Consider the following 25,692-nt stretch of genomic DNA (forward strand, 5'->3'; position numbering starts at 1 on the left):
AATGATCTTTTTGATAAGGACCCTTACAGAGGTTTGTACTGGGATAGGGATGTAGAGTTCATCATAATGTTCTTTGCTGCCAAATCAGTCCTGACTCATAACAACCCTGTATAGGGTTTCTGAGGAGTGGCTGGTGAGTTGAACTGCCGACATTGCAGTTCAAACCAACCTTAGGGTCTATTGTTTATTCTACTGCACCACACCAAGACTCTAGTGTTCCATGTTGTTGTGTTGTTGATGTTGTTAAGTGCCGTGGAGTCGTTTCCAACTCATATAGCGACCTTGCACAGGGTTTCTGAGGCTGTAAATCTTTACGGGAGCAGAATGCCTCATCTTTCTCCCGTGGAACCGCTGGTAGTTTCAAACTGCTGACCTTGCGGTTCACAGCCCAATTTGTAACCACTACGCTAGCTTAAAAATTGTATTTTGAGAAACGATAGGTAGAATTTGAATGATTGACTGGTTTATTTCCTAGGTTCTTCCTCCTCCTGTAAGTATAAGTTAGGTTGATGTTCTGAATGGGCTCATGGTCCTTGTGATGGGAAGAGAATCTGGAAGGCTTTCTTCCCTGGATCTCTGCTCCAGAGTAGGTTTCGGTTGAGCAAAAATGAGTTTGACTTGCTCTGTTAGGTAGGGAAACCTTGCTGCTAATTTCTCCTATTTTCATAATTATGTATGCTCTCGATGTCTGCTCTTCTCCCGAAGCTTTCCTGGAACCTGGGCTCCCAAAGACGCAGCGCTGGAGCAGATGGATAATGGAGACTGGGGCTATATGGTGAGTCACTCTTGACAGGTGTATTTTGAAGGCTGACACATTATTTTTGTGTATCTTTTTCACTTTATATATTCTTAGGTGTAATTCATTCAAATGAAAATCATGGATTTAATAACTCCACTTGTTTCATCACTTTAGATGTATTTGGAGAGCAGGTTTTGGGTGTGTTTATGTGAACTTGATAAGGCTGCTTATTATAATGACTTATTTGAGAGATACCATGACTTTTTGGTCTTGAAGTATATTATTCTTGAAACTTTTCTTCTATGCAAGAGACTTTTGAAAGGGTGTAGCAGGTAAAGGACTGATGATATTTTCTTGTTTTTAGGGAGATTAGTGCTGTTTTTCCCACTTGCACTTTTCTGTGTGTGTACTTGTAAAAAATAGTTTAGTAACTAAAGTCTACCTGCCTGTATTGTTTTTTTTCCTTAAATAAGATTTTTAAAACCAAAAGTATGTGTTGTTTAAAGACTACTTCTCAAAATTAAACGCCAGATTGCCACACTAAAGTTTCAAAAGTGAATGTACCATCAGATTACGAAACTTTAAAGCTGTATGGTGGTTTTTTAGCTAGGATATATTGACTAGACTGTACATTTTAACTTAATATTCAGAAATAATTCCATGATAGTTATCAAGATTATATCTGATAGGTGTTTTTTTTTTTTTTTTAAGTTGCTGTAGATACATAGGCAACAAAACATGTCATTTTAACAAACTTCGCATGTGTAGTTCAGAGATCATAAGTGTGTTCTTCATGTTATTCAACTATCACCATTCCCAGGACTTCTCTATCAGCCCTGACAAATTTTTATTTTAAAAATAAATGGGCATGATGAAATTTCCTCTTTTCTGGAGGAAAAATGAAGAAATGTCGAAAGTAGTTATATTTCTTATTACCAGATCATTTTAATTCTATGTTATGTTAAACTGAGTAAAGAAAAAATGTCAAGTCCTTTTTTAAAAATAAGAGGCTTACTGAGTATATTTTACTTTGGCTCTTATCCCCTTCCTGGTATGGTGCGCTGTAGGATAAACACTGGACCAAAATCATTTTGAATCGCAGGGTTCAAACTCATCAGTCACTCACTCATCTGTCACTCCTTGGAAACCCTACACAGTGTTGCTGTGAGTTAGAACTGACTCAGTGGCATTTAAAAACAACACAATATACTCTGACCTGAAAAATTCTCTCTAGATACGTGGCCTGAAATGCACTGGGTCTTGAAGTATTGAAGGTATATACCTCCATTCTTTGAGTAAGTTTTTAAAGAATTGGATTTATTGTTTTTCTGCCCCCCACCCCACCCCCACCCCCAAATTGAGTACTGGTGTGGTACTGCTGGTTAATGCACTGGACTGCAAAGTCCCTTTGAACTGCAAATTCAGTGGTTCAGGCTCACCAGCTGCTTCTCAGAAACCCTATACAACAGGGTCGCTGTGAGTTAAAACTGACCCGAGCGCACTTAACAACAACAACAAAAACAACTCAAATTGAAAGCAAATGTTAGATCCCTTTTTCTGGGCGGGCTTACCACTGAAGTAAAGCTGTTTCTTTATTAGCACAATTGTTATGTGCTGTGGAGTTGGTTCTGACTCATAAGGACCCTGTATAGGGTTTCCTAGGAGTGGCTGGTGGATTGGCACTGCTGACCTTGTGGTTAGCAGTCCAGTACTTATTTTACAGTGCCACACCCAGACTCCTTTATAAGATTGCTAGATAAGCAGGGTCACTATGAATCAAAACCAACTGGAAGGCATTTAACAACAACAAATATATTCTAGCTCAAAGAATGCTTTACTTTGCTCGATAATATTAATTGCCTTAATTTGTCCAAGTTAAGATTAAAAAAAAAAAAAATTCAGATGACTGATCATTTTCTTAACACATTTCAGATGACTGACCCAGTCACATTAAATGTAGGTGGACACTTGTACACAACGTCTCTTACCACATTGACGCGTTATCCAGATTCCATGCTTGGAGCTATGTTTGGGGGGGACTTCCCCACAGCGCGGGACCCTCAAGGCAATTACTTCATTGATCGAGATGGACCTCTTTTCCGTTATGTCCTCAACTTCTTGAGAACTTCAGAGTTGACCTTACCCCTGGATTTTAAGGAATTTGATCTGCTTCGAAAAGAAGCAGATTTTTATCAGATTGAGCCCTTGATCCAGTGTCTCAATGACCCTAAGCCTTTGTATCCTATGGATACTTTTGAAGAAGTTGTGGAGCTGTCGAGTACTCGGAAGCTTTCTAAGTATTCCAATCCAGTGGCTGTCATCATAACCCAATTAACCATCACCACCAAGGTTCACTCCCTGCTAGAGGGCATCTCAAACTATTTTACCAAGTGGAATAAGCACATGATGGACACCAGAGACTGCCAGGTTTCCTTTACTTTTGGACCCTGCGATTACCACCAAGAAGTTTCTCTTCGGGTGCATCTGATGGAATACATTACAAAACAAGGTTTTACAATCCGCAACACGCGAGTGCATCACATGAGTGAGCGGGCCAACGAGAACACAGTGGAACACAACTGGACTTTCTGTCGACTGGCCCGCAAGACAGATGACTGAGCTCCATCCAGCCTGGGAGAAGTTCCTGGAAATGGACTTCCAGGAAATGGAAGAGACGGATCTTGTTTTAAATTACAGAGTGGGATTTTTTTTTTTTAAATATTTGTATTTATTTGAAGGCATTGAGGACCAGGAAGGAAGTTTTGTGCTTTAGCAGACTCCTCCATGTATTATCTCCTCCACCTTGAGTATGCATGTGCCTGTTCAGTCTCCAGATACCTTTTTTATAAAAAGAAATCTGAAAATCATTATGGTATATAACCTACCCTTTAACAGAGCTTTGTTTTATTACAGTGCTAAAATGATTTCTGATTAAATGGTCCCTCACTCAACTAGGATGTTAAAACATACAGTACTGAAAGGATAAGCAGAGTACTTGTGATGCCTTTGGGAAAAATCAAAACATGTAGGATGACTTAGTTTCCAAACCAATAAGCAGTATTGTGATATTAAAAGAAAACTATTCCAATCATTTAAAAGTACTTGTTAAGTACTGCTTTTTACAGTTATGACAACTGTTTCTTTCTATGCATATAAATCAAGCAACCAAATATCTGTAGCCATGGAAATGTCTGAATAGAAATATTTATATTCGATTCTGAATACAAAATGTCCCTGTGGTAGAAATCTTTACTTTTTATGCCTGGTGCAGTATAATTCTCAAGCGTACTGTTTACCAGGAAAAAGTTAATAAAAAGTGAAATAAGAAAATTAGGTTTGTATTTATTATTATTACTTAAGAGGGGAATCATTTTGTCTAAAATATACATTGCTGTATAGTCCAATGTATACTGTTAATAGCACATTTATGTTTCAGAGGTCTCACTAGAGTCCTGGGTTTCTTACAGTTGATCAGAATTTTACTATATTTTAACCAGAAAGGATGGAATTATTCATATTTCCTAAAACATCTGAACAGTGAAGATTAAGTTTGACAAATTTCTTTTCAAATAGGCTTTAAGTTGATTACAGATCTTTACTCATTAAGCCACCAGCTTGTCAGCTCTGTCTATGACTGATTCAAGCTTTGTTCTAAGCACAGGTGGACTCGTTAGCCACTTTAATATATTGTGGAGATTCACAGAAGTTATTAAAACTAAGTTGGTGTCTGATCAGAAGAAACAGACTTACAGTGAACGAAGGCTCTGGAACCATTTGAAAAATATGAATACTTTTACTACATTGGAAGCGTATTTTACGGAGCTCATTTGATTCTGTTTCTTGGAAGTTACTGAAAGGAAGGATTGTGTTCACTATAAGGAATCTTCCTAGTTTGCTAGAACACCTTTTAAAAGGGAGCCATGCCATTTTCTTTCTTGGTATTCTGAGGAACAAGCGGAGCTCTGAGGCTGTGTGTTCACTTTCTCCTATGTTTATGAACTTCTGAGATTCTCTTTCTGAAACAGTGGTGTCTGTATGCCCTGGTCCACCATAACAGAGCATCACAGAGTGGATGGCTTTGAAGAACAGAAAATTAATTTTTGTCAGCTTTGGAGGCTAGAGGTCTTGAATTCAAGGCGTGGGAGGGCTATGCTCTCTCTCTGCACAGGGAAAGATTATTCTTGTCTTCAGTTTCTGCTTTTGTTGTTGTTAAGTGCTGTGAAGTCAGTTCCAACTCATCGAAGCCCTGCATAGGGTTTCCAAGGAGAAGCTGGTAGATCTGAACTGTTAACCTTGTGGTTAGTAGGCCAGCTTATATTACAGTGCCACACGAGGTGTTTTTTGGTCCATAGATACTCCCTTGTCTGCTTAGCTCTTTTATAAAATGCCATCCAAGAAAGGATTAGGAGGAGGATCTATTCTACTCCAGTATGAACTTGAACTGTCAGCAAAAGAAAACCCCAGTTTACAAACAAGTCACACCCCTAGCTGCAGACTAATACATATTTTGGGGGGAGAGATAGCCATTTTTGTCCATTGTCTCTGAAAAGTTATTGGTTATTTGTCATAACTTGAATATCTAAAAGTCTACAATTAACCCTTTTTACCATCTTCAAACTAAAATTCCTAATGTGACTGACAGGTGACTATGGTTGAGTAATGAGTATGCTAATACGAGTTTGTTCTTCAGGAAAATTACCTCATTCAAATTAATTGGTTATGTAAAACACCAATCAGTGTTTATTGTTGAGTTAGCATAGATGAATGAGAAGTCAAACAGGTATGGAAATGGCAATAGCAGTACTTCTGAATTTTTAAATGTTTCTCAGTTAATGGAGCCAAGTTTGCTTTTGGTATGTTTTCTCAGATTTACTGTATTAGCAGTGAGATTGTTTATGTAATTTTGTGGATTTGGAGAAGTGGCCAATTGAGATTTTTTTGTAATTTGTCTAGTGATGTTTAATTTGGAGTGTTTTTATCTAGTTGGTCAACTGAAAGTAATGTGAAAATGTTGCTTAATTATATGGACAAATTGAGACAATTATGTTTGTTATAGGAGCCATGGTGGTGCTGTGTGGATTAGGCATTGGGCTATTAAACACAAGGTTGGTGGTTCAAATCCATCAGCTGCTCTGTGAGAGAAAGCTAAGGCTGTCTGCTCCTATAAAGATTTATAGTCTTGGAAACCCTATATAGGGTCCCTATGAGTTGGAATCATGGAGTTTAAAATTCCTATTAGCTGCATTATAAGGACCCTACATTTTATTTTAATTACACTGTATAGGAACTTTGGGAGGAAGAGTGTATGTATGTAGGTGTGTGTCCTTTTAAATCCTAGAATCTGTGTATGCTAAAGACATAGACACACACAAATGCATCTGTTTGCTTTTGCTAGATCTAAAGCAAAGACCTGGTATTTAACAAAATAGATACAACAAAATGGATAGTGGTACTGTTCTTTATTATGAGAGATGATGGATACCATGTGCCCATCGATCAACCACAACAATTAACTCACTACTCCCCCCCCCCCCCCCCACACACAAGTAGATTATTTTAAGTAAATGACAGATATAATTTCATCTTTAAGTACTTAAGAATTTGGCTCCAAAATGTAAAGGACTTTCTACAAAAATATATAATGTAATTTAAAAATAGTTTCTTCTCTGTTACCAAAGTACCATTATCACATAGTAGTCCTGTTTGCCTCTTGAATACTGTTGGATGTTTCTCATAACTTGGCTTTCCAGCTTTGTAATAGTGGTCGTAAGTATTTCTCATAGGCAGGATTCCTCTGTGTAGAGAAAAGAATACATTATTAAGACATAACAGTTCTATGAAGATTAATGACTGTACTTTGAATTAAATACTTAGCCTTAAAAAAGTAACAGTATGTAAAATCCTGAATTTTTTTTTTCTTTTGTGAGTGAACATAAAACTTTTATTTAGCCTATCATAACATCTCTAACTTTGATAGTGGCCTTGAAAATGTCAGACATGTGTCCCTGAATTGCAACCATTGCAGTCCATGTCCACTGTACCATTGGAAGTCTGATTGAAGAATCAGAGGGACTGGCAACCCACGCTCTCAGGACTGGGGCTGAGGCAAGCCTCATAAGGAATGCTCTGTGTGCATACCTTCTGTAAGTACTCTCCAGAGATCTTCCCATAAAGCACAGAGGCACAGTCTATGTATGCTTCCTGACACATTCTTTTTCTTTTAGAATCTGTATGGTTTCTATCATAATAATCTAAGTTTCAATTTCTTAAGATTATAGTTTTTTGGGTTTTTTTTGTTTGTTTTTAAGAAGATTTTATTGTGGAATGAGTGATCGTTTACATGGCAGAACATTGGTTTTACATTCAAACCAATTGTATTTTATTTCATTGTTATGATTACAATCCACTCCAAGTATCATCGGTTAAGATCTTAATTTTTTAAATTATTTAAAAAATCCATTCAAGTTGAACATATGGTGAAACATTTTTTGCAAAGGGCATCCTTGTCTCATGCAGATTTTACATTGTGCATACAGGTGGCCAATTAAAACCAAAAAACACAACACAGTTTATCATTTGCTTTTGTCTAATCAATGGAGTCGTTCTGCTCTGCCCTCCAGGGTCAATATGAGTGGAAATTGGATTTGCTGGCAGTAGGTTTTAAAATTTAGTATGGGGAAAAAAGGCCTCTTTTGAGGCCCTTTAAATGGAATACTTCCACAAAGTCAGGAATCTCGAAAGGTAGAATCAGGTAAAGTTTTCTCTGTTAGAAGAGTTTATCTCCCTTCTCTAATGCAGTGTGTCTTCATTCTCTCTTCCTCAGCTCTAGCTTTATTTTTACGGTAGTCGTTAGGCAAAAAATTAAACACTGTAGGCTCCTTGAAATTGGGATCTACGTCTCTTTTCTCTGTTGTATCCCACGTAGCTAGAATAGTTTCTGGTATATAATGTGTGCTTGATAAATATTTATTGAATGATGGACTGAATGAATGAATCAGTAGATGTGTTTAGCACATGTAACCCCTGCTTGGACAAATTTATACATTAGCATCATTGGGGATAGCTGTACTGCTTGTATCACATGGTATCACTTAGATAAGAAGTCATGGGGGGTAAGGGGTAGGGGAGACCCCTTTGCTGTTCACATATGAGAATATGGCTTGAAATAGCATCCCATGTCAAAAAGTAGACAGGGCTAGGGTAAGCTGAGAGAGAGCATACTGTCTGGAGATAAAACTCTATACTTACCCTGTCCTACACGTGAGGCCCTTCTATGATTTTAAGACATTTAACATTTAAATAAGCTTAACACTTTACTTTTCACAGAACAGATCAGTTAAATTTGTTCCTGTTTATAGTTTTGTGTCTACAAAGCAGGTTTCAATTAGCTGCTGTTTTAAGTTATTTGAAACACCTATACTATAGTGTGCCTTTTTCTACTAGGGCAAATGAAAAATAGCTCTGCACCTTCAAAATGAACTACAGCAGGTTAAAAAAATCTACTTTCCAAGTGTTATTTTAGTGTTCTCTGGAGGAGCAAGAAATGTGCTTGAAAGATCATGAGGTTATAAATTAGCAGTCAACTGAGTGTCATTTTAACTAGTTAGAAACAGTTCTTCAAGGTCATTTGTAATCCAGGTTCTTAAAATGCAGTGTATGAAAGCCACACTGTTGTAAGTAAGGTGATGTAAGCTAACCTGGTGGAAACACAGTTAGACACTCAGCTGTTAACCAAAAGGTGGGCAATTCAAATTCTCCCAGTGGCTTCATGGGACAGAGACCTGGTGATTTGCTTACACAATGATTGTCATTGTTGGTAGGTGCCGTCAAGTTGGTTCTGACTCATAGTGACCCAAGTGTAAGGTTTCCAAGCACCAGCAAGTGGGCTTGAACTGCCAACTATGTGGTTTAAAGTCCAGTGCTGATCTTAGAGCACTCCATAATCTCTCCATAAAGATTACAGCCAAGAAACTCCCATGGGACAGTTCTACTCTGTCACCTGAGGCACTGTGAGTCGAAATCTGCTCGAAAACAGTGTAAGCTACGATGGTGAGAATCTGTAGCATCTGTATGCAGCGAGTTCCTTCATTTCTCCGTGGAGGTCATGAAATCATGCCCATTTATCCCATAAACATGGAGTGTTTCCTGTGGCGTAGCTACTGGAGTTAGGAAGGAGAAAGCACCACCCTTTTCCCCAGGCAAGTGGAAAGAGAGAGAGGAAAGTGAACGGGAGAAGTGCACCAATGTTTTTACCAAATACCTTGATGCTATGGATTCATCCTGCTCCCATTTACCTCAACTTGCTCTCACAGAAAACAAAACAACAGAAAACCACACCCACTGCCAGCAAGTCAGTTCCAATTCATAGCAACCCTATACAGGAGTTTCCGAGACGTACATGTTTTTGAGAGCAGAGAGCTTTGTCTCTCTCCTGTGGAGCCTCTGGGAGGTTTTAATCGCTGACCTTATGGTTAGCAGTCCAGTGCTTGTCTTAGAGCCCAGTAGGGCTCCTTTTGCTCTCCTATAGTAGAAGTTAAATTCTTTTAACGTAAAGATTAAAAATGAAGCAAGAAACAGAATCTCTTATCTTCTTTAAAGATAATGGGGCATCAAAAGTATTAGAATGCTGCTTTGTGATGCCAATAAAATAGGCTTGAACTGTACGAGGGGGCTTCAAAGAGTTCCTGTATCTTTTAATTCCATTTTCCCATGAACTTTCTGAAGCCCCCTTGTGTGTTTCAGCAGGATGCGAATTTATCACCAGTACCAAAAGGGCACACATTCATCCTTAGACCACAGGAGCTAATCTGGGGTGGGACAACTGCGATATTTGTACACCAGGAATTAAATGTTAGAAAAGTAGAAAGATGTCGTTTTTTAAAAAATTGCAACTGAAAGACCTGAAGTATAGCAAGCAGTAAACGTATCATACCTTCTTTATGTAAACTGTTTATCTGAAGGGACTTCAAAAAGTTTGGGGAATAGTTCTATGATCTTTCATTTCATTTTCCCCTAAACTTTTTGAGGCCCCCGTGTATTCCTTGTTGACTTAAAAGGATGTCTTTTGGGGGACTGGGAATGACCAAAATGGATTGATCTTCTACCTGACAACCATCTTGGGAGTTACGTTGTACCTAGGTATCACATTAAGATTATGTATGTCAGGATGAAGATTGTTAAGCACAAAGAGCTAAGTGTGAAAGAAAGCTTGAAAGTTGTCAATTTGATGAGGTGTTAAGACACCTTTTCTGAATTTTAACTAAAGAGGTAAAAAGTAAGTTTTACCATATGATTAACATTTGTAGTGTAGAACTTAAAATAACCCATTGTGTACTATAGGTTGTCATTTTGATCATTTATATCAAATTTGATATTCAGTACTCTAAATTCTAAGTATAGGGTTTATTTCTTCACTCCAGTTAATGTATTCTTTGACATCTGTCACTTTTCCCACTGAAACTTCAAGCAGACAATCTGGGACTCTGGCGCCAACAGGACTTTCTGAGCCACCCCCACCCTCACCCCTCCCCACCCCCAGTACAGGACACAGAGTTCTGGTATTCTCACTTAGGACAGCTGGGGACCTTTCCACCATAACCCTGGTACTTTTACATGGCTTTCCTGGACTACTGATGATGGTATAGCAACCTTCTTTGTTCCTGGCATTGTACTTTTTACACTATAGTCAGGACTGAAAGACACTTGGTCTGCTTGCTTCTCCTACCCTCAAGCAGCCTGTCACCCTTTGGAAACCCACTTTTACTACATGAAACTGAAAGTTAAAAGGCTGAAAATGAGGTGGTTAAATGACCACAGTGATCTATCTTATTTTTGGTACTTAAATACCACTTTGCCACTGTGAGTGTATACCTTTATGTGTGTCAAGCCATGGTTTAGATCTTGGGGCTTCCTCCCAATCCCTTTACTAAGTTATAAGCTGTGCATTTTGCTGATTACAGTCTAGACGCAGAGCTTCTGCCAAGCCACACCCCCACTCTGGGTTTCTTTGACGTGCTCTCTAAAAATATTTCCCACAAACATGTTATGCCAAGTGATTGCCAACCTAATGGAAATGAGTTTCAATGGGAAACATGGAGGTGCGTTCACTGCTTGTTTTCTGCTCTCTTTACATAGTTGATAATGAGTTGGACTCCTCTACCTGAGTATTGGTTGGCGATCTCTGAGCCCAGTCGAACAGACGTTGATAGACGTTTCCATCATAACAGCCAAGTGCTGAGTTTAAACACATATCAGTGAAGTCAAAAGCATCAGTTAGCAAGATTGCGTCCTTCCTGAGAAAATAAGATTTGATGAGTAGTTTAGATTGCTATCATGGATCTAACTTGTCAGTGGTGGTGAATAACCACCTAATTCAAGATTACATCATTACTCACTTTTTCAACAAGTTAGGCTTGCTTGATTTATTTATTTTAGATTTTATTACTGCCTCAGCTATATATGTACAATATAAAGAGTCAAATTATTCTCTTAGGTGTGTTATTTTAAAAACTCTTAACCTAGTCAGTTTAAATCTTTTGGCTGGTATTTTTCATTTTTACCTGAATGCCTCGAAATATCTACTTTGCATTGCTACTTCTTGATTGTTCAGTTAGGAGTCTTAACCTCCTGACTCTCCATTACTAATGACAGGGATTTTCTGTTAGGACCTCCCACTCCAATACATACACTTACTCCCCTTGGCCCTCCTGCCTCCCAATATAGTTGTAGTTTTGACTAGACCAGTATTCCCTGTTTCCCTTATGACCATATGGATCCTGTTCATAGCTAAACCTCACCCCCCCTGGCTCCTACTTTCCCGTCGCAGTGACCTCCCCACCTCCAGGCTCACTGTCTTCTCACTCCGCCACCATTCCTGTCGTTGTTTTTGTGAGTCCACCCTTCACTGATCTCGTCCTACAGGATCGCACACATACAGTGTCCTGTCATCAATACCTACAACTTCTCCATAATCCCAGCCATGTGTTTTTTTTACAGTTTCTAGCAGGCCTGGCAGCACAGTGGTTAAACAGTTGACGCTAACCAAAAGGTTGGTGGTTTGAACCCTCTAGCTGCTCCGAAGAAAGAGGTGTCTTATACTTATGTAAAGATTGTTGTAACTGAGTGCCGTGGAGTCGGTTCTGACTTGTAGTGAACCCTGTATAGTGTTTCCAAGGAGTGGCTGGTGAGTTTGAACTGTCAACCTTGTTGCTGTTAAGTGCTGTCGACTCGATTCTGACCCATAGCGACCCTGTATAGGGTTTCCAAGGAGCACCTGGTGAGCTTGAACTACCGATGTTGAAGTTCAAACAACTTTGCAGTCTGACGCATTAGCGCACAGCACCACAAAATCTTTGACCCACAGTGGTACTACCAACCTTTTTTAATGTTTCTCCCTCGTGTTCCCTCCTCTCCTTATCCAGCTGAAATTCCATGGTCCATTTTATATTCATTCCCTCAAAAGTATAGTGGACAACGTTTTGGCAGGGGTGGGGGGAGGATGGGGACAGTGGGAAGAGCTTAGTGCCTTCAGAAACTTTTACATATAAGTAGAGAAAAACCATACTAGCTAGTATAACAGGGTTCAAGCAGGCCCTTACTGCTCTCCAGCTACCATTACGTCATTCAGGCTCTTCACGCGTCCATTCTCTTTGGCTGCTCATATCTGTACTTTCCCCATCCTCATTGTTACCTGTGCATCGTATTTCAGTGATAAAATAGAAGCAGGAAGAGAATGTCCACAAACCCCAAGCCCTGCATGTATACATCTATTTTCCTTTTAGAACAGGATATCTGTCTGCCCAGGATCCCCGCTCCAGCCAGTCTCTCTTTGTGCACTAGCAGTTTCCCTTGCCTATTAGAGAACGCTGTTCCAGAAATTCTCCCATCATTCTTTGACAACGTCAGATTTTCTTTTCTACAGGATTAATCTCATCAATAGACAATACAAGCCTGCTGTTACTGCCCCCATCTTAAAAACAAGCTCTTAAATTGATTTCTCTCTCCATCATCTACTCTAGATCTTGACTCCTCTTCTTGACAGAACTTCTTGTTGTTTAAGCTTAGTATTTCCAGTTCTCCTCCCAGACCACTTCCTCTCATGAACCGGGTCTGTATGTTTTCACTCCCACCATTCCAAGGAAATAGCTCTTATCATGGTCACCTCCTCAACTTGGATGGTCCCTAGGCTAACTATGCACTCACTCTTTGTGGTATCATCCACCCTTCTGTGGCTGGAAATACCAACCATATGCCAATGACTTCCTAAAGGGTTCTCACTTGGCATCTGCTCGCTTGACATCTGTACTTGGATTTCTAACAAGCTCTTCAAACTTCACTTGCCCCAAACTAAGCTCCTGATCTTCCATAACTTCTGCTCATCTTGTTCCTCCTGTAGTCTTCACTTTGCCCCCAACCAAGCTCCTAATCTTTCTTACCATCTGTTCATCTTGTTCCTCCTGTAATTTTCTGCATTTATTATTGGTAAGTGTCATCGAGTTGGTTATGACTGATAGTGAACCCTGTATAGATAAGGTTTGAGGAATGGCTGGTGGATTTAAACCTATAACCTTATGGTTAGCAGTCTAGTACTTATCCTATCGTGCTTCAACTCTACTCTTCTGGCCAAAAACCTTGACTTTTCTTTCACACCCCACTTCTCATGTATTAGCAAACCATGCTGTACTTTCAAAATGTTTCCAAACTTCAACTACTTCCTGACACTTCCAGGGCTATCACCCTGTCCAGTCCACTGTCATTTGGATGACACTGGATGACTGGAAGAACCTTCTACCTGGCCCCCTTTCCAGTCATCCAGAAAGATGCTTCCAAATAATATGCCAGATTACTTCAGATTGTGTCTGCTCTATGGGTCAAGACCTTCCCATTCTCACACAAACTAACAGCCAAAGTCTTTGCAATGGTTGTTCTCCCCATCCCTCTTCCTTGTACTTTCTTACCTCTAGCCCCATTCTGCACCTATCACCCCACTCTGGCCTGGGTGGCCTCTTCTCCATTTTTCAGACACATATACAAAGCATACTCTGGCTTCCAATGCTTGTACTTATCCTTTGCTTGCAATGCTCTTCTCTGGCAGACACATAAGGAGCTCTGGTGGCACACTGGGGTAGCCACTGGGTTGCTAACTGAAAGGTCGGCAGTGCAAACCCACCAGCCACTCCTCGGGAAAAGATGAGGCCATCTGCTCAAATTTATACTTTTAAAAACCTATAAATGAGTTGGAATTGACTCAGTGGCTGTGGGGTTTGTCAGCCATGTGGCTCTTTCAGATCTTTCCTTAAATGTCCCCTTCCCAGGAGGCCTTCTCTGACCTGTATAGACTGACAGCCCCCTCCCCCTCCTGTGCAGCTGTCCTTATGCGTCTAGCTTTTCTCTTCTAGTCTATAAGTATCTGAGATCTTTTCAAGCTGAAACGCATACCCTTTTCTTTATAGCTTAAGACGAGACCAGTCAGCTACTGTCCAGTCGGCTCTGAAGCATGGTGACCCTATGTGTGTCAGAGGTAGAGCTGTGCACCATAGGATTTTCAATAACTGGTTTTTAGGAAGGAGATCCCTAGGCCTTATTTCTGAGATGCCAACTCCCAACCTTTCAGTTAGCGGCCGAGCACACTGACCATTTGCACACCCAGGGATTTCCTTCTCTTTCTAGGTCTCCTATGTTTTAAATGATGGACAACCTCTTATTTATTTTTATCTGTTTCCTATTTTCATATCTTTCTGTGAAATTTCTGCAACTTCATCTTCAATCCTCATTTTTTTCTTACAAGCTGCTCCGTGGGAAAACTATGAGTCTCTCTTGCTCCAAGTTTTACAGCCTTGGAAACCCTATATTCTGTCACTATGAGTTGGAAGTGATTTGACGGCACTTAACATCATTTTAAAAAAGTCATACACATTCTGGCTTGATTTTGTGGTTATGATGGTAGTGGTGCCGTGCCGTGGTGTTGGTTCCAACTCAGAGTGACCCTGCATAGGGTTTTCCAGGTTGTAAATATTTACTGTTGTGAAATCTCCTTTTAATTATTTGAAATTTTTTTTTTTTAAGTTTTCTTTTCCCTACAGAGTCTGCTTCTTTCCTCTCAGTTGTGTGGCTTTTGTTTGTCCTGGCCTGTGCCTTTTCTGTTGGGGTTCTCATCTGTCTGGTGATACCTGGGGTGGAAACTGGCTAGAGTTTCTAGAGTAGGATTATCTGGTTTTCTTCCTGCAGGGAACTAACCTAACTGAGGGAAGTGGCCAGGGCACAAGCAGGAGAAGAGCTGGGAAAGGCGGTGTCAGCCTCAGGCCTATAAACATTTATTCAAGCCCCTCGTCCTTAGGTATGCCTGGAGATCCCTAATCCACACACCTTCTGTTTACTTTATACCAGGGTGGTGGGTTTGGAGAAAGTCTTAATAGTAACTCCTGCAGGAAAAGCAGGGAACCCAGCTTCTTAGACTTTCACCCAATCCTGCCAGTCTTACTTTGCCTCCTATTTCTAGTGGTTCATAGTAACTTGGTTGCTTTTTGGCTTTTCCCACTTTTGAGTCAAGATTTACTTTTCTCAGGTCTGTTAAGTCACTGGCTACCTGTCAACCTTCCTAACTGTCATTTTTGCCCATCTGGTCTCTTTGCCTTTTAGAAATAGTTAATTGCTATTGGTTTTTGTAGTAGGATTTTCAGAGGAAACAGAAGTCATTGTGTTTGGTCAGCCTGCCATCTGAACATGAAAATCCCCAACTGAGATGGAGCATTTAAATAATGAGCTATCATCCAGGTCCATGAATTCACATTATATAGATAGGGAGGGCTGGTTCTTGGTGTCACTGTATTTAGTGTGATACTAGAAATCTGATGGAGACATTGAATCATGAAGCTAGGGACTTGTGACACAGGGCTAGTAAAGCATGGAGTCTGTTCACATCTCAGTACCCGGAGGTAAGGTTACTTAGGGACCAATTTGTGGGTTTTGCATATATAAGCTGTCTGTCTTGTCTGGAATTGTTAGTCCTTTGAACCAGTGTAGGCTTAGAAGTGCTGTTGACAATGAAAGAAGCGTCCATGTGAGGTATGAGTCAGGACTAGAAGACTATGATTATCTTCATGCCCTTTTAAAGTCCAAGTGGTTCAGAAAGTCAGACCCAGATGAGCTTGGACTGTGCAGTCCTGAATTCGATAAATGGTTTCCATAATGATGTTCTGATTTTCAATGGATGTTTACAGTTGTTTCTCTTCATTTTGAGTTGTGCCCCATCAGCAAATGAAGGTCCCGCGGACTTTTCTCCCATGGCCTTTACTCCATTTGCGTCATCATAGTCAACTCTACTTTGAGGAGGCAGCTCTTCTCCGGTCGTATTTTGAGTGACTTCCAACCTGAGGGGCTCATTTTCCGGCACTATATCTGACAGTGTTTCTCTGCTATTCATAAATTTTTCAGTGACTACATATTTGGAAGTAGTTCGTCACTCCTTCTTCCTAGTCTGTTTTCATCTGGAAGCTTATCTGAAACCTGTCTACCATGGGTGACCTTGCTGGTATTTAAAATACTGATGGCATAGCTTTCAGAATCACAGAAGCTCACAAGCCATCACAGTACGACAAACTGACAGACCAGTTGCTGGAGAAGGATATCATGTTTGGTAAGGTGGAGGGTCAGAGACAAAGCGGGAGACTTCCAATGAGATGGATTGGCCAAGTGGCAGCATCAATGGGCTCAAGTGTGGCAACAGTAGAGAAGTTGGCCCAGGGTCTGGCAGTGTTTCGTTCTGCTGTGCATAAGGTAGCTATGAGTCGGTACCGACTTGTTACAACAACAAAAACAACATAATGATGTCAAGTGCCCTCGAGTTGGTTCCAACTCATAGCTATTTCATACAGGTTTTCCAAGGAGCAGTTAGCAGTCCAATGCTTATTCTACAGCACCACTCCAGGAATTCTTTTTCTCAGGGCAAGTTGAAAGCATTTTATCAAGTGTGTTTTTGGTAATTTCTGGTGATTTGATGGAACATTTACTGTTAAGTACTTAACCAACTTTCCAGTCCTAAATGGTATGGAGCATGATCTGGCCATCACAAAAATCTTATTTGAAAAAAAATTTCAATTCTTTCCCTTTTTGTTCTCTTACTCTTGTTGATACTATATGCTATTGGAACATCTAGGGAAAAGTTGCACATATACACATCAGAAGTCATGGTTTCTGCCCAGTGGAGTCTCAGTCTTATGATTAGTGTTGTTTTAACTTTGGTTTTCTCTAATATCCTGTTCACATAGGAATTTGGTTTTGTTATGTTTTGAAAGTAATCACTTAGGCTGTGTATAACAGTATAAAAGCATTGCATAAATATTTTATGACCTTAAATTGAATTGCATTCATAAACTATATTATTTTACGAATCAATGTACAAATTGTAGTTTTTAGTTATGTCTTGACAGTGAGAAAAGGTCACTATGAGTCAGAGCTGACTCCAGGGTACACCACCACCACCAAACTTGGCAAGAGTTTCCTTAAGCATATTCAACAAAGGCAGGGATGTGTTTAAAATACCCCAAACCTTAACTTTGGAGTCCTGGTGTGGCATTGTGGGCTAATGTGCTGGACTCCAAAGTCAATTTGAACAGCAAAGTTGGCGGTTCAAGCTCACCAGCCATTCCTCAGAAACTCTACATAGGATCACTATGGGTTGGAACTGACTTGATGGCACGTAACAACAAACCTTAACCTTAATGTATAGGCGAAGACTGCATTCTTGGGGATCAGAAAGACCTGATATTTTACCTCTGATGCATTATGTAACCATGGCTTAGTGAGTTAACTCCCTTAAGGCTGGATTTCCTGTTTGTTAAAATGGGGTGATTAATGGCACCAACTTCAAAGGGCTGTAAGGATTAACTGAGATGATGTATGTAAAAGCTTTTGGCAGTGCCTGGCACACAGCAAGTGAGTGTGTCTTAACTATTAGCTATGATTAAGAATGTTATCATCATGATGCAGTATGCTTCATTTTATTCGTATTTCTTAGATACCAGTCCTATATCTGTGACAACAGTCAAGAGTTTGTTTGAGGTAACGAGATAATTTATTCTTGTTTCATTTTTTAGATAATTTGTTCCTTGTTAGTGTCATGGAGTTGGTTCCAACTCAGTGTCCCTGTCTAGGGTTTCTGAGGAGCAGCTGGTGGATTTAAACTGCCAACCTTGCAGTTCAATCTAATTTTGCAGCTGAGTAGTTTTATGTGCGAGTGTGGTAGCTCTGTAGGATAAGCACTGGACTTCAAGCCACAAAGTAAGCAGTTTGAACTCACCAACTGTTCCTTGGGAAAAAGATGAAACTTTGGACTCCCGCAAAGATTTACAGTCTTTTTTACTAGATGGTACTTAACAACAATGCTTCATGCTTGTATAATTCTAGTTGTAAACCTCACCTGGGCTGTTGCTGCTTTTGCCAGACTCCTCTTTAGCCAGGCCTTAGAGCCTCAAGTTTAGGGGTTTGAAGTGCCCTGAGCACAATGGATCTAGGGTTACTGTCTGAAGGCTAACATGGTTTGGAGGAATAGCCACTCACCGGATCAGGCTGAGGAGGTCCAGGTAGGCTGTTCTCACCATGTCTGCTTGGGCTCCAGACAGGAAGCTGTCGTGGAGAAAGTCACCCATGTTGGTCAAGATGCCATGTAAGGCATAGAGGTCACAGAGACGCTTTAGCACCTGTTGAATCGCTGGCTCATTTTTCAGTTCCTCCAGAACCTGTGTAAAACTCTTCACAGTGACATAGTAGCAGTGTGCCTACAAAGACATAAAGATCAATTAGCTTTTCCTTTCTGATTTGTGACTCTGGAATTCAACCTAGAAATTGGCAAGATTGGCTGGAATGAGCTCACTCCTTGTTCACTGAATCTAATGAGCCGTTTTGATGCTGTGTGAGTGTGTGCTGAAAGCTGGTGGGCTTGGAATTTGGTCCTTGGTTATCTATTTAGCTCAGAGCAGTTTCAACCAGATTTAAAAGTGGCAAGAAAGAGTACAGGAATATTATTGGAGATCTGGCCAGGAAGAGGGTACTTTTGTCATAAAAATAGGTATTTTTTTATACCATATTCAGGGCAGTGTGTGTGTTTCATGACATAAAGTAGGGGTTCAAGATGCATACACAAATTTATCGCAGCTAGAGTTTAACCCCTTTGAAGTAATCAGTGTTGTATTTAGCCCATATACAGTAGTAACTTTGTTAAGTTTGTTGTTAAGGTGCCATTGAGTCAGTAATGACCCATAGCGGCCTTATGCACAGCAGAACGAAACACTGTCCGATCCTGGGCTAACCTCAATATTGTTGTCACGCATGAGTCCATTGATGCTGCCACTTGGCCAGTTCATCTTGTTGGGGGTCTTCCTCTTACTAAACATGGTATCCTTCTCCAGTGACTGGTCCCTCCTGACAATATGTCCGAAGTATGAGAGACAAAGTTTGGTCATCTTGGCCTCCTAGGAGCACTCTGGCTGCACTTCTTCCAAAACGGATCTATTGGTTCTTTTGGCAGTCAATGGCACTTTCAATACTCTCCTCCAACACCGTAACTCAAAAGCATCAGTTCTTCTACAGTCTTCCTTATTCACTGTCCAGCTTTCACATGCTTATGAGGTTATTGAAAATACCATGGCTTGGGTCAGGCGCACCTTAGTCCTCAAGCTGACATGCTTGCTCTTCAACACTTTAAAAGGTCTTGTGCAGCAGTTTGCCTAATGCAATATGTCGTTTGATTTCTTGACTGCTGCTTCCGTGAGTGTTGATAGTTGATCCAAGAAGAATGAAGTCCTTGACAACTTCAGTCTTTTCTCCGTTGATAAGAATGTTGTTGATTGGTCTAGTGGTGAGGATTTTTTATTTCTTTACATTGAGATGTAAATGTTTTAAGTCCTCTTCACTTTCAGCAAGCAAGGTTGTATCATCGGCATATCACAGGTTGTTAATGAGTCTTCCTCCAGTCCTGATGCCATGTTTTTCTTCATAGAACCCAGTTTCTCAGATTATTTGCTCAGCATACAGGTGGAATAAGTATGGTGAAAGAATACAACCTTGTTGCACACCTTTGTTTATTTTAAACCATTCAGTGTTCGCATGTTCTGTTCAAACAACTGCTTCTTCTTGTTCCAGGTAAAGATTCCTCATGAGCACAAGTAAGTGTTCCAAAATACTCAATACTTCACAATGTTGTCCATAGCTTGTCATGATCCACACAATTGAAGGCCTTCGCATAATCAGTAAAGCACAGGTAAACATCTTGCTGATATTCTCTGCTTTCAGCCAAGCTCCATCGGACATCAGTAATGAGATCCCTCATTCCACAGCCTCTTCTGAATCCGGCTTGAATCTCTGGAAATTCTCTGTCAATGTATGATTGTAGCCGTTTCTGTATTAACCTTTAGCAAAACTTTACTCGCATGGGATATCAAAGACATTGTCCGCCTGTCTTTGGAGTGGGCACAAATACGGATCTCTTCCAATCAGTTTGCCAGATAGTTGTCTTCCAAATTTCTTGGCATAGATGAGTGAGTGCCTCCTGTGCTGTCTCACTTTCTTGAAAGATTTCATTTTTATTCCATCAATTCCTGGTATCTTGTTCTTTGCCAATTCCTTCAATACACCTTGGACTTCCTCCTTCATTATCATTGCCTCTTGATTACATGCTACCTCTTGAAACAGCTGAACATTAACCATTTCCTTTTGGTACAGTGACTCTGTATTTCTTCCATCTTCTCTTGTAACAAAAGTCGAGGCTTGAATTTTTTCTTCAGTTCCCCCAGCCCTTTTTTGGTTTTCTGATTCCAGATCTTTGCACATTTTGTTGAAATATTTGGCTTTATCTTCTTGAGCTGATCTTTGAAATTTTCTCTTCAGCTCTTGGACCTCCTCATGTCTTCCATTTGCTTTAGCATCTCTATGCTAGAGAGCAAGTTTCAGTGTCTCTTCTGACATCCATTTTGACTTTTCCTTCTTTCTTGTCTTCTCAATGATTTTTTGCTTTCTTCATGTATGATATTTTTGATGTCATCCCACAATGCTTCTGGTCTTCTGTCTTTAGTGTTTAATGTAGCAAATCTGTTTTTCAGATGATCTCTAAATTCAGGTAGGATATATTCAAGATTATATTTTGGCTCTTGTGGACTTGTTTTCATTTTCTTCAGCTTCAGTTTGAATTTGCATATGAGTAATTGATGATCTGTTCCACAGTCTGCCCCTGGCCTTGTTTTGAGGAGCTTTTCCTTTGTCTCTTTCCGCAGATCTAGTCACTTTCATTTCTATTTATTCCATCTAGCGAGGTCCATGAATATAATCCTCTCTTATGCTGTCTAAAGAAGGTATTTGAAATGAACAAATCATTGATTTTGCAGAATTCTAGCATGTATTCTCCAGCACCATTTCTATCACCAAGGCCATATTTTCCAACTACTGATCCTTTCTCTTTGCTCCCAACCTTTGCATTCCAATCACCAGTAATGAGCAATACATCTTGATTGCATGTTTGATCAATTTCAGATTGAAGAAGTTGGTAGAATTCTTCTATTTTTACCCTCACTGGCTTTAGTGGTTGGTGCGTAAATTTGCATAATAGTGGTATTAACTGGGCTTCTCTGTAGGCACATGGATATTATTCTATCACAGACAGCGTTGTACCTCATGACTGATCTGGATATGTTCTTTTTGACAATGAATGCAACACCATTCCTATTCAATTTGTCGTTTCCGGCGTAGTAAACCATGTGGTTATCAGATCCAAAATGCCCAATCCATCTAATGCATAAGATGGAGCCCTGGTGTGGCGCTGTGGGTTAATGCACGAGACTGAAAAGCCATTTGAACTGCAAGGTTGGCAGTTCAAGCTCACTATCTGCTCCTCGGAAACCCTATACAGGGTCGCTATGGGTCGAAACTGACTCGATGGCACTTAACACCAACAACAACATCTAAGGTATTGATGTTTATGCGTTCCATTTCATTTTTGACAGTTTTCCCTGATTCATACTCTATACATTCCACGTTCTGATTTTCAATGGTGTTTACAGCTGTTTCTCTTCATTTTGAGTTGTGCCCCTGTGGGCTTTTCTACCACGGGCTTTACTCCATCACAGTCAGCTCTACTTTGAGGAGGCAGCTCTTCCCCAGTCGCATTTTGAGTGCCTTCTAACCTGAGGGATTCATTTTCTGGCACTATATCTGACAGTGTTTCCCTGCTATTCATAAGGTTTTCAGTGACTAAATATTCAGAAGTAGTTCATATTGTTAATATAGTACTTTGGCATAAGTACTTGGGCATAAGGTTACTAAGAGTTGGAATTGACGGCATACAACAGCTTAAGTGACCATGGCCTTTTACAGGTGAGTGACCCCTCCACCATCTGGGCTGCTCCCCTGGGTGGGACCCTCTGGTTCTCCCCACACTATAGCAGGATCCCACTTCACAAGGCCTGATTAATAAGTAGCACAGGGGCATCAAGCGAAAATTTTGAATATCTCCTTATGTACACTATTTTATTAGAGTTCCATGAAGGATTGAGGAATGAGAAAATGTAAAGCAGTGCTTCTCAAGTTTTTTTATGTGTATGGATAATTCACGAATGTTATCACCATATAGATTCCAGCATTTCTAACAAGCTCTCTGGTGATACCCATGCTGCTGGTGGTGATTTTACGTAGCAAGGCTGAGTGTCTTGGGGATTCAAAGGAGTTCACTGACTGGACCAAGAAGGAGCACAGTACATTCCAGGTCAGTGGTACTGTGCTCAGGGCTTTATCTTTAGGAAGCTGCAAGGACTTTAATGAGGGACATGTGGAGGTAGGGTGAAATGGAAGCCGGGGCCCAGGTCAATGAAGGGCCTTGAATAGTGTGGCTTTTTTTTTCTTTGACATGTTTTTTTTTCTCTCTATTTTGTAGGGGTCAGAGAGTCCCCAGAGTCTTTTAAACAGGGCAGTGATCTACCAGATCAGGCTTCTCACCTAGACAGAGTCTACTTTCCGCAGGGAGACTTGACTCAGGTGCTAACCAGGAGCCGGTGTCCTCATAGCTGGGCTGGTTTGTTAGTGTGTCTGTGGTACAAGAAGGGCAGGCTTGTGCTGCTGGCCCTGCTTCCTCTGTAAAGCCAGAGAGCTGTGCCCTTGGAGGCTCACGGCCCTGGGCTGAAGCGGGAGAGGTGACAGAGATCTGCATGAGGGGCAGACAATGGAGGTGGCCTCTGTGTTGCCAGGAAAGGCTGAGCTGGACCCTTATACCCACACACACTGTGAGCACAGAGCACTTTAGAGGAAAACTGGGAATTGTTTCTGGGTTTATGTCTTGGCGTAATTCTTGCCTCCCACCTAATTCTGGGTGGTGGTAGGGGAGCCGGCAGGGCTTCTAGTCAGTTAAGCGCCCCTTCTTCACTGGGCTAGTTTGCTGGCTCACTCACTGGTTTGCTTACCAAACCACACCCAGTGCTATGGAGTTGATTCTGATTCACAGCAGCCTGATAGGACAGAGTAGAACTGCTCCAGGGTTTCCGAGGCCGTACATCTTTATGGATGCAGGCTGCCACATCTTTCTCCTGCTGCTGGGATTGAACCACTAGGCCGTGAGTTTAGCAGACCAATGCTGAATGTACAGTGCGGCTCCCTAATCCTATACAGTAGGAACTTAGTCCCATCTTGCATATGAGGAGACTGAGGTACTGAGATGCAGTCAGAGCCACCAGAGCATATTTGAGACTGGACTACAACAAGTAGCTTGCATCAGCTCGTGTCAGAACAGGCAGCAACCCTAGGCCAGCCATGTCTGAGATGACAGGACCAGAGCCTTTCACAGCCAGAGGGCTCACCCATGCCTGGTGTTCACAGACAAGAGATGTTAAAACCCAGAGGGGAAGGGGCTGTCTGAGGTCCCACAGCATGTTACACACTGTGGGACCAGAATGTAGCCTAGGGTGAGTTGTTTCTCTCACATAGTTGTGCGTATTAAATGAAGTAACACTGGGAAGCAATGTAGTCAGGGCCCAGGTCTGTAAAATAGCTGAATAATGGGAGACTTCTATTTTGGAGCGAGCACAGCTGTGGCTAACCCTCCCTGCACTGGTGATAGATTTAGAGCAGAGCTGAGAGCCATAGAGTTAATACCAGCACCAGCGCTTGTGGTGGTGGTACCTGGACACCAGGTGGCGCTCCTGCTCCACCAGCCTGCCCTGTGATGACTCCTCCAGGAGTCCTTCACCCTGCTTTGTGCTGTTTGAAGGCTGCTGTTTTCTGGTCCTGAGGCCAAGAGAGGGTACTCACCTTGGTCTTAGAGCTGGTGGCAGGACTGGAACCCCAGCTGCCTAATATGACTTTGGGATTCATTCTCACCTCTATTCCTCTCCCCTCTGCTTAACTACCCCCTACCTCCTTTCTTTCCACCATCCCCAGACTAAACCATGGTTGCTGCCTCCTAACTGGCCTCCAGCTTGTGGTCCATTTCTGCTCCAACAACCAGCAGGGATCCTTCTAGAATGGAAATTGATCATTTCACTCTCTGGCTGAGAACAAGACCTCCCCTTCTGTGGTGCGCCCAAAGCCCTAGGCGCTGCCTATGTACCTCATCTTTCTCCCTCACCTTCCCTCCTCTCCTTTCACTCAGCCCCTTTTTAGGTTTTGCTTGGGCAGACTTTGAAGTCCTCCAAGGCACTGTGCCGTTTCTTCCTTTTGCACGTACTGTTGTCATGGCCTGGAAACCTTTCCCTCTATAGCGCCAGCCCCCACCCTGTTCCCTAACAACTTCAGTTCATCCACAGAGTCTTAGCTTACTGGCCACTTCTTCTGAGAAGCCTTTTTGACTCCTTGAGATGCGCCTGCTCTGAGATCCTACGTCTTTGTTGTCAGCTATACAGAGTTGGCCCCCAACTTAATGACCACCGGCACAGTGGAGCAAGATGCTGCCTGGTCCCGCACTGTCTCCATGATCAGGTAAGGATTGGACCTGCAGCCCATGTTATTGTCAAGTGCTGTCAAGTCGTTTCCGACTCACAGCGACTCTGTGTACAATAGAGCGAAACACTGCCCCACTCTGCACCAGCCTCACAATTATTATGTCTGAGTGCAGAGTTTAGAATCCTGTTGTTGTTGTTAAGTGCTGTCAAGCTGGTTCCAACCCATAGCAACCCTGTATAGGGTTCCCAGACGCAGCTGGTGAGTCTGACCTGCTGACCTAGTGGTTGAATGCTTATCCTACAGCACCATAGCAGGACTCCTTGGGATCCCATTGCAGCCTGAATTGCCTCATCATGGTACTTCGTAGACTGTAACTGTGTATGGGCAGTGGGCTTGCTGTGCCCAGCTCAGCATCTGGTGTGGAATGAGTGCTCAAGTATTTGCTGACTGACTGTGTGAAGTACAGAACTACAGGGATTGCCTGTGGGGCTGAGGAGGACTTGACCTGCTTTTCTGTCTGGGAGGAAATATTTGAACAACCACCGTCTCATGACGTTTTTCCCTAAAAGGTGCCAGCCAGATTTTCTGGACTTAAGTTCTTTAATTAAAATACCCTGGACTAAAAACCTTAGATGTGAAATGAGGGCAACCACTGAGCTGGGGTTTGCCCTGTGCTGTAGCTGCTGGGAAAACTAGGTGGGTCCTTTCAGTTGAGCCAACATGGATGGGCAGCTCACCTTGGCAGCCTGGACAAGTAGGACAGAGGTCTGGTTCCATGCCTCGTGCTTGTCAACGCCGGATTGTGTCAGGGTCTGTAAATGATGCACTGAGTCCTTTGTGAGCCTGAAGACCACAGGGAAAAAAGGAGACTGAAAATGAGGTTGTTCTCAGGTGGCTTGTGGTCCCTCAGAAGTAGAAGTCATTCCCATTTATTGACCTGGTATATGCTCTAAAGCTAAATGCTTGGCATCTCTTCTCTCTATCCCAAGACCCTCATTAGGGTAAACCAAAATCAAGCCTACTCTAATTCTTGGCTGTCC

At 41.5% G+C, this 25,692-nt stretch overlaps 2 protein-coding genes across 2 annotated transcripts in view; one reads left to right on the plus strand and one right to left on the minus strand.

Annotated features, from left to right (window-relative positions):
- The first annotated feature begins 621 nt into the window (after window positions 1-621).
- Window positions 622-4,062, plus strand: KCTD6 (potassium channel tetramerization domain containing 6). Its single transcript, XM_006862092.1, has 2 exons — window positions 622-775; window positions 2,672-4,062. The coding sequence occupies exons 1-2, from the start codon at window positions 749-751 to the stop codon at window positions 3,356-3,358; spliced, it is 714 nt and encodes a 237-aa protein (XP_006862154.1). The 5' UTR covers window positions 622-748; the 3' UTR covers window positions 3,359-4,062.
- A 2,408-nt stretch (window positions 4,063-6,470) lies between these two features.
- ACOX2 (acyl-CoA oxidase 2, branched chain) overlaps window positions 6,471-25,692 on the minus strand; it is a 30,915-nt gene continuing 11,693 nt past the window's right edge. The window contains exons 11-14 of the mRNA XM_006862093.1: window positions 25,390-25,495; window positions 18,296-18,513; window positions 10,899-11,031; window positions 6,471-6,533 (exon numbers count right to left, since the gene is read on the minus strand). Coding sequence (XP_006862155.1) covers window positions 6,471-6,533; window positions 10,899-11,031; window positions 18,296-18,513; window positions 25,390-25,495 — 520 coding nt within the window. The remainder of the gene's footprint in view (window positions 6,534-10,898; window positions 11,032-18,295; window positions 18,514-25,389; window positions 25,496-25,692) is intronic.

This window comes from Chrysochloris asiatica, unplaced genomic scaffold (genome assembly GCF_000296735.1).
Source record: "Chrysochloris asiatica unplaced genomic scaffold, ChrAsi1.0 scaffold00046, whole genome shotgun sequence".
NCBI lineage: Eukaryota > Metazoa > Chordata > Mammalia > Afrosoricida > Chrysochloridae > Chrysochloris > Chrysochloris asiatica.